This window comes from Carcharhinus amblyrhynchos, chromosome 2 (genome assembly GCF_965287045.1).
Source record: "Carcharhinus amblyrhynchos chromosome 2, sCarAmb.v2.hapA, whole genome shotgun sequence".
NCBI lineage: Eukaryota > Metazoa > Chordata > Chondrichthyes > Carcharhiniformes > Carcharhinidae > Carcharhinus > Carcharhinus amblyrhynchos.
Window position 1 is genome coordinate 20,918,271 of NC_137325.1, and position 18,164 is coordinate 20,936,434.

At 42.4% G+C, this 18,164-nt stretch overlaps 1 protein-coding gene across 1 annotated transcript in view; it reads left to right on the forward strand.

Annotated features, from left to right (window-relative positions):
* Window positions 1-18,164, forward strand: part of LOC145357551 (collagen alpha-6(VI) chain-like) — a 115,272-nt gene that overhangs the window by 48,605 nt on the left and 48,503 nt on the right. Inside the window, exons 13-22 of the mRNA XM_080211025.1 lie at window positions 1,996-2,088; window positions 5,524-5,577; window positions 7,907-7,978; window positions 8,064-8,090; window positions 8,536-8,580; window positions 10,741-10,794; window positions 12,285-12,347; window positions 14,464-14,529; window positions 16,410-16,463; window positions 17,676-17,711. Coding sequence (XP_080067151.1) covers window positions 1,996-2,088; window positions 5,524-5,577; window positions 7,907-7,978; window positions 8,064-8,090; window positions 8,536-8,580; window positions 10,741-10,794; window positions 12,285-12,347; window positions 14,464-14,529; window positions 16,410-16,463; window positions 17,676-17,711 — 564 coding nt within the window. The remainder of the gene's footprint in view (window positions 1-1,995; window positions 2,089-5,523; window positions 5,578-7,906; window positions 7,979-8,063; window positions 8,091-8,535; window positions 8,581-10,740; window positions 10,795-12,284; window positions 12,348-14,463; window positions 14,530-16,409; window positions 16,464-17,675; window positions 17,712-18,164) is intronic.

Below are 18,164 nucleotides of genomic sequence, written 5' to 3' on the forward strand. Positions count from 1 at the left end.
ATCCCCTCCCTTATCAAAAACCCATCAACCCGCGTCTTAAAAATATTTAGCGAGGCAGCCTCCACCACCTCAACAGGCAGAGAATTCCAGAGATTCACCACCCTTTGAGTGAAGAAGTTCCTCCTCAACTCCGTTCTCAACCGCCCCCCCCTTTATCTTGAGGCTGTGTCCCCTAGTCCTACTGTCCTTTCTGAGCGGGAAGAGTCTCTCCACCTCTATCCAATCCATCCCATTCATCATCTTATATGTCTCAATGAGATCTCCCCTCATTCTTCTAAACTCCAACGAGTACAAGCCTAGTTTATTCAGCCTCTCCTCATAGCTCAACCCCCTCAACTCCGGTATCAGCCTAGTAAACCTCCTCTGCACTCCCTCCAAGGCCAAAATATCCTTGCGTAAGTACGGCGCCCAAAACTGCACACAGTACTCCAGCTGCGGCCTCACCAATGCCCTATAAGACAGTTTCAAATACCATTTCGGATTTGTACCAAATCCCCTCAGAGAGTACTCAGGGCAGCAATTCACCTTGAGCTAGGATATATGATATATGCCCCACTTCTGAAAATTTGGTTCTATTGAAATCAGGGAAACTGAAGATTAGATAGAACATGTAACAGCAGAAAACACAAAAATGCTTGTTTTGTTTCCCTTCCCAAGTCAAATTTCACTTTCTCCCTGCCCTCCTCTCAAGGCTGACCAGCTCACATCGCTTTATTCTTCCCTCATTATTCAGACTCCTGATACTGGGAATGAGTATCAAGGCTTTTCTATGCACTGCCTCCCATTTCTTGAACATTTTTATGATTGTGGTGGAGGCCAGTACCTTCTAAAAAGAAAATTATGCTCACAGATATTAACTGAAAGAATCGGCACAAGGTTTCATGCTTTAAGCAACAGCTTATTCTGTACAAGAATTAAATAAAGCAAGTATTACTAACTTAACATTATATTTCATCACCACTAATTTTTTAATTCTGAAAATATCAACAAGACATTACCTATTCCACTTCTGTTTCCACCCAACAACTTTCCTACACTTTACAGGATCTTGAGGGTTCCTCACCCTTTCCCAGGAAGTTTGTTAACTTCCAAAGGTGTGCCACAGCTCTAAGGAATTCACCTTTGCTCTCTTGCGAGTTCTTGCCATTCCCCCAAGTATGTAATTCCTTCCACTAACATTCAGCTAGGGAACTCTCCTTATGTACATCACAATTGGATACCTCAGTTCCAGCATGGGCCTCACTGCTTTCTTGCGCACTGACTCCAAAATCAAAAACCATCTTGATTTCTGATGGCTTCTGTAGCACCCGGCAGATTTCTCATTCTGCTTGTTTCAAAGCTGCTCATAGGCCCTGACTGACTGCTTCTATAAAGAAAGCACACAGATAAAACTCAACAAAAAAAAATCACTGTTATCTATCCCCATGGCAATGTGGCACACTTGGGATGTCCCAGGTAGATCCCCTACTCTCCATTCCCAAATCTTGCCTTTTTTCCTGGGAAACCATATGGTAAATAATCTATGAAGACAATGATAGACATCCTGTCTCCATCAAGAAACTCAGAAAGGGGTCATCCATGGTTTAATATTCTCCCACTTTGAACTTTGACCTTAATAAATGAACGCAGGCAATCCTTGGAACTTTAATCACATTATGTCTATGACACATTATGTCTTCCAAACCAAGTGCTTCCAATATTTTACATTTAAAACCTCAATTCCCAAACAAGCCATATTCCTAAAACGTATGAATCATGAAATTAGACATTTTTGCAACAGCATCTCTCCTTCTCCCCTAGAGACCAGAGCTGGACACAATATTCAATGTCCATTTTGAAGAGAGAACAAGAGTTCGATTCAGACTCTCTCATTGCAGTGCTGCGTGAGGCTAACTGTTCCTCACCCCACAAAAATAAGACAGAATATTATACGTTAATCATTAAAGTTGCTGCTGTACCATAGATAAACACTCTTAAAATTGTATCTTGTTGCAGGACACAGTCGCAGAACGAGAATGTTGTTGTTTAATTTGCAAGTGTTCAGGATCCCCGGGTAAACGTGGATCTCAAGGAAATCAAGGAGATAAAGTAAGGCAAGATATGATTGTTGCAGAGAGAAATGAAGCTTATTGAAATGATGCAAGTTGAGTAGTGATTTTGTTCTAAACTAGAAAATACCAGTTCAAATCCCACTAATAAATTCAGTTTAAAAGAAATATATAAGTCAGTGAAAGTGACGATGAATCTGTCAGATTGTTGCAAAAACACAGTTGATTCATCATTTGGGGAGGAGACCTGCTGATAGAAGTCTGGGCTCCTTACAGGTTGTCCTATGAAGTGATGCTATTCAGTTGTGCAAGGGTAACAAGAGGTGGACAGTTTTATTTTTGAATCATTCATGGGATGTGGGTTTTGTTGCCCGGGGCAGCATTTGTTGCCCATTCCTGATTGCCCTTGAACTGACTGGCTTGCTAGGCCATTTCAGAGGGCATTTAAAAATCAACCTGTGGAGCTGGAATCACGTGTAGGCCAGACCATGTAAGGATGGCAGATTTCCTTCCCTAAAAGCAAACTGGATTTTTTTCTTTTTTTAACGACAATTATTGCATGGTTGTCATTAGACTTTAGCCACTGTCATTAGCCATTGCCTTCCCCAGCCAATCCCAAAAACAAATTCAAAAAAAGCTTTCCCTTCAAAATATCTGCAGCATTTTATATTATTTTGTTACTTTGAGTAATGATGAGGAAATGAAAGTCTCTGTAGTGATTTTCTACAATTTTAAGTATTTATGTTTAAAAAAATCTAAACAAGTTAAGCTGTGGAAATGTCGCAGTGGTCTCCTGTTGTAACTTAACTGGGAATCTAAAGAACTCCCTTTCCAACTGTGGAGCAACTGTTTTAATGGAATCCTGTGGTAACTTCTGGGAATATACTGGAGTGTTGGGGGCAGGGGAGGGGAATATAATTGGCCAGGACCTGGATATTCCAGCTTTCAGCCTACTGACAGTATTTCCCAATGATCTCACAATGGCCGCAACTTCTATTCAATCCAGCCAAAGACCACTTGGGACGGAGCTGCAGATGAGCACACAGAGAATCATAGAATCTCTACAGTACAGCAGGAGGCCATTCGGCCCATCGAATCTGCACCAACAACAATCCCACCCTATCCCCGTAACTCCACATATTTACCCTACTAATCTTCCTGAAACTAGAGTCAATTTAGCATGGCCAATCAACCTCACCCGCACATCTTTGGACTGTGAGAGGAAACCGGAGCACCCAGAGGAAACCTATGCAGACACGGGGAGAACGTGCAAACTCCGCACAGACAGTGACCCAAGCAGGGTATCAAACCCTGGTCCCTGGCACTGTGAGGCAGCAGTGCTAACCACTCAGCCTGAGCCTTCCTCTCTCTTTTGTTTACCAGGCATCAGGTGGACAAATAGTGAGAAAAACCAGACTGTTGAATGGTAGGAAGTGGGAAGCACCTGAAATCATTACCTGAATATTCAAATAAGACATTTTGGACCACATGCAAATCGGGATGAGTGGATGCTATTTTATTGGGGGCAGGTGGTGAGGAGTGGTGGTGGGAGATGGAATTCCAGCTCTGTTCAGGATCCTTGTAGCCTATTTATAGCTTCTAAATGGGGAAGGAGAATATTGAAGGAGCCATCTGTCTGACCCCATTAACTTTGGCTGGTCCAATACCAGAGGTTCTAGATGGGTGTCTTGCAGTGCCGACATGAATGAAGTCATGGTCGAGGTTGGCTCTCATTTGCCTTGTGGTAAAATGGTGCCTCAGTTCCGACTGACTAACAGCCTCCTTGAGGAGGTCTCAGAGGATGGCTGATGCTTATGCAGTGCACACTCGCAAGCAATCGCTAGAGTCAACAGCTCCATGGGGACATAGGGGAGAACATTGATGAGAAACAGAGATTTGGTACTGGATTTAGTGACCCTGCTGCTGGGCATGTTTGGGGGAAGGGGGTGTTGGGCCTGTAAAATATGAGAGGGTAGCAAGACCACCCACTCCTGATCTGTTCCCTATGATACAGTGGGTGGCTGGGGGCTCAAATCGGCAGACCACCCGCCATTTAAAAATAACTAACGAGTTACTTGTTACCAAGTCAATTGACCTGTATTTTATATTGTGCCTGCTATCAAATGTTGGCATGGGCTGGCGGTTGTGCATGGGGAGCTTGTTTTTGAAAAAGTATTTTAGAAAGGGAATAGCATTGGGGGCTGGTGGAGCATGGGGGGGATGGGGCGAGGGGTGGATGGGTGTGCAGGGGGCTGCCCTTTCTGCATCAGGCATGTAGAGCTGTGAAATTCAGCCTATGAATTTCAAAACAAGCTGTCTCCAACTTTCTCCCCGCCCTTTCCCTTACATTGCAGACCCAAAAAGAAGTAAGGACCAGTGAGTGCGATGAGGCCCTTAGTCCCCACTCGACAGACCTTTCTCCATGCTGACCTGCAGTGAAGATTGTATAACTCAACAGACCTTCTTCCCCTGACCCATAGGCATTCACCAGGAGTCTCTGCTCCTGACCCCTTCACCCCCTTCACGTGATATTAGCAATCATTCTGATAATCTGAATGTTACTTTTGGGCACTAATACGCCTGGGGGATTATGGGAGGTTAGAAATTAAATGTTTTCCTTTCTGTTGACCAGTTTCTGAAGGGTTTATTGCCCACTTTGTGAATGGGCTGATCTATTGCAGCTTTTCTTTGGGGAGTTGTGAGAATTGAGTAGTTTATCCCAGGATAAAACTGGGTGGGGAGTGGCTAGTACACTTCATTGTGCCTTGTGTACAGGCCTCCTGTTGTAATTGTGGTTACAAATGAATAAATTGCCACCTGCTGGCCCTAGCCCATCTGAAGTCAGTGAGGCAAATGACAGGTCCAATTCAAAAGGGTTGTCATGGAAACAACCTGCCAAGGCAAGGATCTGGGTCCTTGCTAACTTTTCGGTCTGTCCATCACACTCCTGATGGAATTGCATCGGATGTGTCACTGACAGAACAGTGTCTGAGATAATATGATATGGAAGAATTTGCTGGATAGAGTGGTGGAACAGACACCCTGGCTGCTTTGCTAACCTGGGGCCAATTACAGGGTGCCTTCTGTCAGCTAGGTAGGAATTTGTGTTACACTATTCAGAGTAAGGAGTCTCACAACACCAAGTTAAAGTCCAACAGGCTTATTTGGAATCACAAGTTTTCGGTGCGCTGCTCCTTCATCAGGTGAGCTCCCTGCAACTGACCCCAGCTTAGCAAAGCAAAGTAGCCAGGGTGTCTGTTCCATCACTCTGTGCCCACCCCAGTCTAACGCCGGCATCTCCACATCAATATTTATTCAGACCATTGAACCTGAGTCCTTCCTGGTCTTTGAGGCTTTTGATCATTACAATGAGTTCACATACCTAATTGAAAAATTAATGCAGCGAAATAATGAAACCTTCCTCACCTAATCTGTGCTTGTTTGCTAACTGTTTGCACTGTTAATGTTATTTAAGGGAGTACCAGGATTGCAGGGAATATTAGGCTATGCAGGAGAAGATGGAGTTTTGGTAAGTTGACAAGCTGAAAATGTTTGTTGAAAAGAGTAATGTCTTGTACAGAAACTAGGAATAATTAAGCTTTGATGGCAAGTCTCCTATCTCAGCGATACTTGGGAACTTAAGGATTGTTTACTTTAGCATTGTTGATTGAATAAACAAATATTGGGATCAGGGCAAAATGAGTGTATAGACTTAGAAATGACACCAAACAGCCTCATCCCTAAAAGATTTGAGCTTGCCTACCGTTTGGTACAAGATGGCAAGTCCGATGCAGAAAAGAGACACGTTGGGCAGAGTTTAGTTCCAGTGATATGGGGCCCCGAGAACCGGTGGAAATCCCAAGTTGCCACAGTGCAGGACACCGGATGCAATTTAAGTGCATTCACGCCTCCCACTCCACTTAGGTCCCCAGAAAGCAGAAATGCCAACCCCCAAAACCTAAGACCAATCAGAGAGAGCAGTGGTTGCTGCCAGTCCTGCTCCAAGGCCTGCCCGAGGATTGATGTAGGAGACAGGGCAGTGTGGAGGGATGGTTTCGCAGCGAGAGGTCACTGGTGAAGAGAGAAGTGGCAATGGAGGCAAAGCCAAGAGCATGGCTTTCATCCCCTTCACCTTCCTGATAATTTGCTCCTCGACTGGGCATTGAATGCCTTTCAACAAAGGACTCACCCTATAAGGCAAACCCAATATGCTTTGCTGAGTGGACTTCAGGAGCCACGGGAGATCTTATCAGATTGGCAGACTAGGCTCAAGGGGCTAAATGACCATCATTGTACATATGTTCGTCCATTGGAAGTTGTACAAGGGATGAACCAAACTATTGCCCAGCAAGTGGTGTTGAAAATGACCTGCTCAGTTGCAGTAGAGTACACCAAACTTCACTGTCCATGAGACCCGACTGAGGCTCTTGGTCATGACACACAAGAGGGAATGTCCCTTCCCAGTAAAGTTGCTCACAATGTATCCAAAATCAATAAAATCCGCATAATTTTGAGCATCCCTATGGAAATTGCCCATGACCTTCACTGACCAAAGGACAATGACAGCTCCTCTAGTCTCTCCACCTAACTGACGTTCCTTAATATCATTAGGGAAAAGTAGATGGAATCAACAAAACAAAACATTCAATAAAAGCAACAGCTTTGCCAACTCCTGGAAATATGTATCTTTTTTTAAAAATTCAGTTATGGCTAGCATTTCTTGCCCACCCCTGATTGCACTTGAGAAGGTGGTGGAGAACTGTCTACATGAACCTCAGCAATCCCTGTGCTGTAGGTACTCCCATCATGCTTCCAGACAGGGAGTTCCAGGATTTTGACCCACTGACAATGAAGGAATGGTGATATATTTCCAAGTCAGGATGATGAATGGCTTGGAGGGGAACTTCCAGATGGCGGTATTCCCATGAGTCTGCTGCCCTTGTCCTAATAGATGGTAGCAGTCAAGGTGTGGAAGGTGCTGCCTAAGGGATTTTGGCAAGTTCCTGCATTACATCTTGTAAATAGTACATACACAGAGCTGTAAACCATCAGCTTGTTTTTTTAAAATCAGGCTTTCTTCACACATTGTTTGCTGGGAGGTAAACAGCTATTCCTGCCTTTGGCTGAGATTAAAAAAAAGCTCCCTTGCACAGGTTTCAGTATCTACTTAAATACATTTTCTCTTTGATCTCTTCCTTATCTGACCCAATTCCTTTAGAATACCCTCTCCCAGACTTAATTACCTTCATCTCTGTATTTTAGCAAAGTAAACTAATTTTATCCACTTTTCCCATGATACCATTCACACCTTGTACCTCTTCCTTTGAATCCCTAATGATCTATTCAGCTTTAGTATCCATTGTTACTACATTGCTTTAAGTAATCATCTGTTTGCAGTGTTGCTAGGCTCATTAATCTACCCAATGTTAGTTCCATTCACAGTCTCTCTGTCCCGGCCTTTATTATCTTACTTGCATACTCCCATTATTTAAAATACATGCCCAGAACATAACCCACAAAACATATTCCAATTTGCTGGATTTCCCTAATATTTTCATGACAGTATAAGGAGATATTACTTTAGCATGTTGGAAGTACCTTGTTTTTCAGCCAGATGTTTAACTTGGTGAGATGTTTGGCATACAAAAAAACAGATTGGTTCAAACAAATGGTGGTTATTTTAATAATTTCATTGTGTTCAGATTCTTCCTTGAGTTTTCCTTTGCAGAAGGGGGCAAATGACAACAGTTGAGGAAAAGTACAAGGGAAAATTCATGTCAGCACTGGATGCTTCTGGAAGCAACTTCACGAGCCCCTTTTAACTTATCACCAAGTAAATTATTCCTTGTTTTTCTTAGGGTGACAGGGGTCCACCAGGTGCTCCTGGACCTCGAGGATCTGAAGGATGCCAAGGCTCGAGGGGTCTCAGGGTTTGTATTTATTGAGTGAACTTTAACAGCAAATCAATTAATGATGTACAATTCCACTTATAACTCAATAATCTTTGTCATTCAGGGTGGAAGAGGATATCGAGGAGAGAAGGTAAATAAGCTTGACTAAAATTCTAATTTTTCATTTCAAAAACTATAATGATTTTGCAGTTGCAGTAAACTTTGTGTTGTCTGGCACTCTTACTGGAATCCTCTACTAACTCAAATTTTTAACTTTCTCCTAATATGAATCATCCCTTTGCCAACCAGAAACAATTACGAAATTATCCGGAACCCCTACCTGTACGCCACATTATTCTATACTTTAATTTCTGTTTTAACCTACTTTTGAAGATTTAGGAGTAAAAAGAATGCTCTTTTTACTCCCTGCGTAATTGTATATAAGTTCATGCTGGAAGTATTACGCTGTATTTCATCGATAAATTAACCAGCACTATTCATTCCCCATGCAAGCTGGATAATACAGATTTTGCAGTATACTGAAAAATGCATTGTTCCGAGACTGGTTTACTGATGGGTTAATATTTCCGTGGCAGGGCGAAACAGCTCAGGATGGTGCCCCAGGGACAAATGGAGAACAGGTACCTTCGTATTTAAGCTCAATCTAGGGAGCCTGTTCCTGACAATTCATCACCGCTGGGTTTTGTGAGTTTGGAACAGTGGGTGTTTACCAGTACTACATAATCACCAAGGCCAAAATTGAGATGTGAGGTGCCAGTCTATCCTACTTACATATTTATGCTTTTTCCTTCAAAACCAGAAGGATTGTCAGCAGGATGTAACCATTTGCGTGCTACTATTTTTACTGGGCTCAGCGGAAAGTGAGAGCCTCATACTTGAGTTTTATCTTTGTTGTTAGTACTCCGCCCTCGTCTCCTGTTGATGGTGTCAAGATACAGTTCCATAGACTCCAGTCATCCATTATTCTCCTCACTCAAGTATGCTCCAGGTAGTGAACGTAGGAAAGTCAAGCACCCACACCAGAACATCACATACAAACACAGTTTTGTCCTAACCTAATCTCTGGAAATGCACTCTATAGTTGGGGATCCATTGAAAGTGGTATATAGAGCTAATTTTCCTGAGCTCCAAGGTGTAGTCCAACTCAGAGCTTTGAGTGTAGCTCCCCACAGGGAACATATACTCACACATACCTCTCAGCAGTCAATTGTCTCTCATCCATATCCACTGAGGGTACGTACTTATTCTTCTTTAAGGTGTCAGCAGTGGCTCAGTAAAAGTTGCCTCAGAATCAGCAAGTTGTGGGTTCAAGTCTCACATGAACACATATTCCAGACTGATATCCGGCCGGGATTTTCCCAAAAGAATTCGAAGTGCCAAATTTGCGTAAAAACTGGAGTAAATCCCGCTAGGCTTTTTTAGCAGGATTTTCAAAATGAGTCTCCCACACTCTGTGCATCACGGAATGCCTCAGCGGAATCATGATAATATATCTGTGGATGGGACTTATTCCTGCCCAAGAGGCCGGCAGCATAGCGCTAAGTGGGCCACTGTGCACGTGCCGATCTGTCAGCGCCCCAGACGTTCCCAAGCCCCCACCCTCAATGCAGTCCCAACATCCGTTCTCCCGCAGTCCCAACCCCCTGGCAGGCTGCCCCCACTACCCACCCCCCGCCCCCAACCTCATTGGCCAGCCCCAAATGCTATCCTCTCTCCCTCTGTCACTGATCTCAAATGCAGAATGGCGGTGGGACACCCCGCCCTCATTGATTCTCCCCCTCCCCCCAACTTAGGCCCCACTCCCAAAAGGCCTTGCCCTCTTGGCACTGCCTGATACCCCTGCTGGGCAGTGCCAAGGTGCCTCCTGGGCATTGTCACTTTGTCCCTCGGGCAGTCCAGGGGACCAGACTGGCACTGCCAAGCTGGAAATGCACAGGGGGCATCCTCCCTTACCTCAACCTCCTGGGGGGCCTCCATGCCCCTCCTTTACTCCAGCGGGTTTGGGCCATCAATTTTCCTTTAGTGGGGAGCTATTGTGAACCCCCCTGAGTGAAACTGTTCTGGCAAGGGAGGAGAGGCTAGTGGGCCTGGAGACTTCAGTCCCAGGCCTGCTAATGGGATATAAAATTGAATTTACACATTTTAATGGTGCAGAGCTACCAATGCCGGAATTCTGGCAGCTGGAGACACATGGGGGCCAGGGTGCCCAGCGGGGAGCTCACTAAATGGCCTCCGCTTATGTCGCCTGGCCAGCTGCACTGTTGGAGCAGTGCAATAGATTGGGAGAATTGTACCCCCCCCACCCCCCCACCCCGAACAGTGTAGAAGTAAGAGTGTGCTGCATTGTCAGGGGCAGTGTTAGACATAGAATCCCTTGGCAACTTTGACTGATGTATGTAAAAGGGTTGAAAAGCGAGGTTTCTTTCTTTAAGACAAGGGCAACAGAACTAAATGGGTGCAAAGGATCATATGGTACAACTTGAAGAGCAAAGAAATGTTCCCTCATGAATATTTATCCCTCAAAGAATATCACAAGAAACATGTTAACTTGTTACATAGACATTATTTGTGAGACCTTGCTGTGGCTTCCAAATTTCTTACATTACAATAGTGACCTCATTTCAAAAGTAACTTATTTGCTGTAAAGTACTAGGGGAGATTCTAAGTTTGTGGAAGGTATTACATAAATGCAAGCCTTTTTTTCAATTTGATTTTTCTTTTATTTGCTTATATATTAAATAATACTTGACAAATGAATCCTAAATGTTATCTTCTTACAGGGAAACCCTGGAATTTCTGGAGTCGCTGGAGAAAAAGGGGATTATGGAAATACTGTAAAAAAAATCTTTTTTTGAATTAAATATTGTTGATTTTCAATTGTTTGCATTGCACATAATAAAAATCACGCAGTCTGTAATTAAGCAATGTCGGGCATAGAATTTGAATATCATTCATCCTTTAACTATTGGAAACAAACAGCCAATGCACAATCTATTCAAAACCCTTCTGACTTCCCAGCTCTGTGTTCCCCTCTTCCTGATATAAAATTAATTTGAATTTAGAATATGCATTACTGTGAGTGCTTGTGGAAGCAGAGGTGACCAAAGCAAAATACTGCGGATGCTGGAATCTGAAACAAAAATCAGAAAATGCTGGAAAATCTCGGCAGGTCAGACGACTTCTATGGAGAAAGAATAGAGCCAACATTTCAAATCAAGATAACCCTTTGTCAGAACTCTTGACTCGAAATGTTGGCTCTATTCTCTCTCCACTCATAGTTGCTGTCAGACCTGTCCAGGTGTTCCAGCATTTTCTGTTTTAGTTTCAACATTTCAGTCACAAGACGAAGATAAAAAGTAGAAGGAAAGAGCCGCAAAACCAAATTAAAGCAAGTAGTCCTGAGGTTCAACTGCTGCAGCACAGGAATGATGGGCTGAATGGTTCCCACCCACAATAATAGAATCACACATCACAGGAGGAGGCTACTCAGCCCACAATGCCTTTGCCAGCTGTTTGATAAAACTTATTCAATTAATTCTACTCCCTTATTCTTTCTCCATATCACTGCATTTTCTTGCTTTCCAGCTGCGTATCCTATTCCCCTTTGAAAGTCGCTAATCTGCTTTCAGGCCGTGAATTCCAGTTCATAACAAATATTTGGAGGCTAAAAAAAATTTCTGTTCCCTCTTTTTGTCTTTTTGTCAATTATTTTAATTCTTTATAATCTGGTTACTGATCCTCCTGCCAGTTGAAAGAGTTTGCCTTTACTTCCCTTTATTTTGAACATTTCTATTAAATCTCCCCTTGTCCTCCTTAAAGCAGTGAAGCTTACACCCATGTTCTCTCCTCTGAAATTTCTTATTCCTGGCACCATTCTGATAAATCTCCTTTTCACCCTATCCAAATCCTCTGAGTGGGATGTTTGGAATTGGACACAATGCTCCAACTGAGAGCTGACAGTTATTTATAAAGATTTACTGTCAATTGTTTGTGTTTGCACTTTTACACCTTTCTTTGTACAGTGGTCCCCGTATGCCTTTTTAACAGCTTTATCAACTTCATTGCCGTTTCAAAGTTCTGAATATGTTGGGACTAGCACTCCAATCTCGAGTGTTGACCAGTAATAGATATATATTTTTGTTCGTTTTGTCATAATAATAGGGACACCAATAACAAACTTAAAGACTCATTTAGGTATCTGTTTCCAATAATTTTCAAATCTCTCTCATTTAATATTTGGTACTGCTGAATTATTGAATATGACTTATAGCACCACAGTTTTTAATGACCCATCTCACTTTAACCTGTCACATTAACTCCTCAGGGAAGTAAAGGCCCACCTGGATACAGAGGTGAACGTGGAGAGGCTGGTCTACCAGGAGACCCTGTAAGTGGAAAAGCTTATTAAATTCCTGCCATGACAGTAGTGGTCTTGATAAAGATATATGTATATACTTTTTGTGCCAAGGGGGAATGTGTAAAAATTCAGCTTTATGCTACAGGATGTCAGTACATTTGGAGGGAATGCAATTCAGATGTTGGGAGAGCAGGATAATTACTCATTTTAGCCTTGTAAGTGGTTGTGTTAAGTAGAGTTAATGGACTTCTGTTTATTTAAGTTCCCCTGGGATTTCTGATCAGACTGATTAATAGGATTACGTGATGGAATGATTTATGTGCAGAAAGCAACAAGCTTTTGCAGAAAACAGTTTAGTTTGCCGCTGAAACCTGGTTGATGTTAGAAGGATTTTGCAGGCTTCTGGAATTCTATTTCTCTCTGAAAACTTCAAGCCTCTCCACACTCATTATAATGAGTATATTTATGTTTGCTAACTATATTTAAAGTGTATTTTAAATCTGTAAGAGGAATGTTACTTATTTGGAACTGAAAAAATGATAAGTTAGAAACTAAAGTGGTTTCCTTCTCATTTTTAAATATTACGCAACTGTTAATAGTTAATTTGCTTCATTTGTTGGAGTTACATAAGATGAGTTATTAAATAAAGTTTGTTTCACTATAAAAGATCTCTATTTTTTCAGAGGAATCATTCGTGGAAGGAAGTATCTTTTCCTCACATTTATGCCAAAATAAGATAATAGTTGGAATCTAGTCTGGCTTCCTAATGTAACTTGTGGTGGAGTTTTCCGGCTGTGCCTGCCCCAAGATTGGCAAATGCCAAGGTCAATGGACTTTTCAATGGTCCTGTCCTGCCCGCTACAATTTCTATGGTGAGAAGGATTGGAAAATCCACCCTTGGGGTTCTGGTCCCTGAAGGCAATACTTCACTATACTGCTGAGCAGTAGCCATTTTCTTCCCACTAACATGCAGAGGGGCCTCATTTCAATTACAAACAAAGAGAATGCCTGCTCTTTCTCACTAATGAAGGTGCTTTTATGGGTGGCATAATGCAGAGGAACTGCTGCAAAGGGTGCAGGAGGGTGGGAAATCAGCTGGCTGCCGTGCTGAAGGCTGGAGGGAGGTGGGATTGGTGATGGGGGAGTGTGCAAGGCAATTTTAGGGGTGGTGTGGTAGGTAAGCAAAGTATGGGTTGATTGATAGCAGCTCAGAGCTTTTTTATAGGAGTACGAAGCAACTGTTTACTGAAAGGCTTTGGGTAGTTCCGTTACTGTTGCTTAGCTATGAAGAGAGATTGAATAAACTGGGATTGTTCTCCCTGGAAAGACGGAGGCTGAGGGGTAACATGATAGATGTTTTATAAAATTATGAGAGGTATGGATAAGGTGAACAGTTGGAAGTTTTTTCCAGGGCAGAAATGACTATTACAAAAGGGCACAAGTTCAAAGTAAGGGGGAGAAGGTTCAGTAAAGATGTTCGGGGCATATTTTTTAAACAGGGGTTGGTGGAAACCTGGAATGCATTGCTAAGTGAGGTATTTGAGACAGACACATTTGCAACATTTAAGACTTATCTGAATAGACACATGAACAGGCGGGGTATAGAGGGATAAGGGTGGTTGGTCTAGATCGGACAACTTAATCGGTGCAGGCTTGGTGGGCCGAAGGGCCTGTTCCTGTGCTGTACTGTTCCTTGTTCATGTTGTTCACTATCCAGAACACAACTGAACGGATACTGCTATCAGGATCCTATCCATGTTTCATGAAGCGACCCAATTTGCATTTTGTAAGTAGCTTCCTAGAACAAGGCAAGCCAGTCACCCGTCTCATGACCCAACTCAAGATGGAAGAGAGTCAATGTAAACAGGGCAGAATATGACCGATGTCCTTTTTGGCTGCTATTGTCCCTATTTACATCTGAGGAATTAAAAGCAGCTCTTGCGTGTCTTGTTCTTGCCCAGTTTGATAATGATCAGTGTTGGGTCGATGTTTTCTTTAAATCATGAAAATTGGGTGATGACAAAAGCCATTTTCTTCTGAAACCTGAAACATTGTCCAGCAAATTCCACCCAAGATTTTGTGAAGCATATTTTGTGGAAATATCTTTAGTGGATTTTGTATTAATTGTACCTGTTTTTTATTGCAGGGTGTCCCTGGTAGAGATAATTATGTGAGAGGATATCGAGGTGAAAAAGGATACCCAGGTGTACAGGTAAGCTCTTTACAGACGATATCTTGCTGTGTAAAGTATTTTGTTTGTGTTTTTGACAGTTGTAATCTCTTCACTCCTTGCAGGTTCTTTTAGCCACTTGCTGTCCCTCAGGGGCGATGCTAAACCAAGGCCCTGTCGACTCTCTCAGGTGAAGGTCCTTCCATGCTGTTCTGAGGAACAGCACGGGTAATTTCCCCAGTGACCTGCTCAGTACTTATCACTCTGTCAACATTAATAAAACAGATTATTCAGTCATTGGCCGGAGTTCTCTGGCCATTCACGTCCCATCGTCACTGCCAGCGAGGATGGAGGATTTGGCTCTTAGCCAAATCGCCATTCACTGCAGCAAAATGGGAGAATCCTGCTGGTGTAAACTGCTGGAGAATCCTGCTCAATATCTTATTTCTCTTTGTGGAAACTTTATCTGTGCAAATTGATTGCTGCATTTCCTACATTATAGCAGTGACGGCACTTAAAAGAAAAGTACTCAATGGGCTGCTAATTACATGTGGGACATCCTGACATTATGAACATACTTGCAAGGTCTTTCTTTCCTTTTGTCAGTTTTAAGTATCGTGGTGGTAATTTTGCCAGGTTCTGTTGCTAGTATACACCCTCAGTAGGGACAACGATGTACTGGAGAATTGGGGCTTTGATGTTATAGCATCTTTGTCTAGTAAAGTGCTCCCAAAATTCTATCCCTGTTTGAATCTTTTCTTTGGGAAATGGGAGAAATGTAGAAGATCACATGTTTAGTAAAAATCTTCTCGCCCTTCATATTGCATCAGATGCTTTAGGGATGTAGGAGTAGGCCATTCAGCCACATAGGCCTGTTCTGTCATTCATTTAGGGCAGATCTGTGTCTTAGTCCAATTTGAATAATTTTGCACGCTACTCTCTAATACAAGCACACACAAAAAATAGCAATTTCAGTTTTAAAATGTTCAATTGGCCTAGTCTCAATATTTTCCTGTGGGTTAGCGTTCCAGATTTCCGCGACACTTTGAGCGGGATTTTGTGAGTGAAACCAGAAATTCCTGACCAAGGTCAACAGAGATTTCCATTGTTGGCCCTCGCCCACTCCAATTGTGTGGCTGGCAATGTGGTAGAGTTTTGGTCATTGTGTGAAGAAGTGTTTCTCAATATCAACCCTGAATGGCTTTGCACTGATTTTAAGATTTTGTCTTGTTGTTGTGGACTGTCCCATCAGAGGATAAGCTTTCTCCTTACCTGCGCTATCAAATCCTTTAATTATCATAAATATCTCAATTAGATCATTTCAGAATCTTGTCTATGCAAGGGAATACACGCCTCATTGTCTTCTTTATTCCATGAACAAAGGCATGCACTGGGTGATTATTTGTCGCACCACAGCAAAGCTCTGTGATTGTTGTTACTCTGCACAGGGTGAGGAGACAGGCCCGAGAGTACCCAAGTTAGAAATGGGATCATACCCTATGCTTATGGCATTAATCTGATTCACACACTAGCCACCTAACCAACTGAGCTAATCGCAGCATCACCACTACTTCCGCATCAACACCCCCTCCCACTCTCACTTTCCAGCCTTGTCTCCAGGTTAGCATTTAGTTTCAAGCTCTTATCAAGGTTGGATGAGTTTGTTTGTTCTGTTTCCCCAGCTGGAGGGAGAATGTTTTGCGATGACCAGCTCTGATACCAAGAGGAGAAAATAACAAAAAAGAAGTTGTCAAAATAAGCCAAATTAAGTTTGTGTAGTGCATCGACAGAGGAAGTGCCTTTGCATGAAACTTTGGCCCCTTTTGAAGTAGGCTGCAATTATAATGAGACTAATGGGAACTGCAAAGTCAGCAAAAAAGCTGGAATAACACTGAAACCTTTTTGTACTTTTCCATCCACAGGGTGACCTTGGAATAAGTGGTACACCAGGCCTGCGTGGTAATATTGGAAAAAATGTGAGGTTACCTTCTGTATTCAACCAGCTGCACTAACTGCGCATCAACTCCTTTGTTATCTTCTTCACTTATCCATACTTATACTTGTATCTGCATAATCTTTCAAATGCTGCTTTTCATCTGAGCTAAACACTAGAACCGTTATACCTTGTGCGTCTGTAATGAGTTTGACTGTGTTGGGTCCAGGGCTAGTTCTGATTGCCAGTTCTTGATTTCCACAAGAGATTCATAAATAGGTTCAGTGATCTGAGAGATTGGAGTGCCTGTGAGCTTGGCCAGCTGAAGATGGACTATTCATTACTGTAGAATAAAGTAGAAATATAACAAACTTTTCTCTAAGAATTCTGCAACAAGACCAAGAAGCTCAGATGTTTCCTTTTGTCCTTGAACTTTGAGATAACCCAGAGATATTGTTGAATTATTGAGAATCTTTGCTGCTTTCTATTTGGAAAACTTCCAAAAATAATAACAACTCAAATTAGCCTCAAATTGATGTAAACATTTGGTCTCACCCACTTCCTTACATAACTACTTGAACAATAATCTTAATTGGCCAGGGCAGTGTTGGCAGTAAAATGCTAAAATGATAAAACCCTCAGTGGTGCAACATGGTAGCACAATGATTAGCACCACCGCTTCATAGCGTCAGGGACCCGTGTTCAATTCCAGCCTTGGGTGACTGTCTGTGTGGAGTTTGCACATTCTCCCTGTGTCTGCATGGGTTTTCTCTGGGTGCTCCAGTTTCCTGCCACACTCCAAAGATGGTTTATTGGCCATGCTAAATTGTCTCTTATTGTCAGAAGGATTAATAGGATAAATACATGGTGTATATGCGTAGGGAATAGGGCCTGGTTGGGATTGTTGTTGGTGCAAGTTCGATGTGCCAAATGGCTTCCTTCTGCATTGCAGGAATTCAATGATGATTATGCAACAGACTTACACCTATTTAATGTTCTTTATAATTGAAAGATGGTCCTAAATGTCATTTTTTTAAAAATTGGATGTAATGAAATAATCAATAGGATAGATTTTTAAAAGGAAAGATACAGTTGTCTTCAAATTAGCCAAGTCGGGGATATGTTATGCTTCTAATTTTTGATAAACTGCTGCGTTGGAGCATTTTTATTATTCATCCATTTCCAATATGTGATTACTCAGACTATTAGAAATTGGTTACTAGCTAAAAACAAATCTACTTTTACTTTCTTCAAGGGGCGAACTGGGCGGAGAGGACTTATTGGTAAAACGGTGAGTTGATTGCTTATTTTAGCTGAAGAGTTTTGAATAAGGTGCATGAGAAGGTTTGTTACCTGAAGTTTGGTCTAGATCCAAGATGGTGGATGACTGTTGCTAATATCATGGTTCAAATTTTCACTCTATTTCTGGCTTCTTGACCCCAAACTTTAAAATTAGCTGCCCAGACATTGGATTTTCAGATTAGAAGTCAGGGCAGGTGATCTGGGAAGGACTGAGGAGAATGCTGGGTTGACTGGGGGGAAGGTGTATCACGGGGCATCAGCACTGTATCCAAAGTTTAAAAATGAAGATTAAAACATGAAATATCAGTCAACCTCTCATCCCCCTCAACACCGCCCCCCCCCACACTCCATGCCACCTGATCCACATGCCCTTTACAATCCTATGCCAACTATGACTCTCCAGCTGTTCCATTGTTCTTTATAACCCTTATGCCAACTTGGT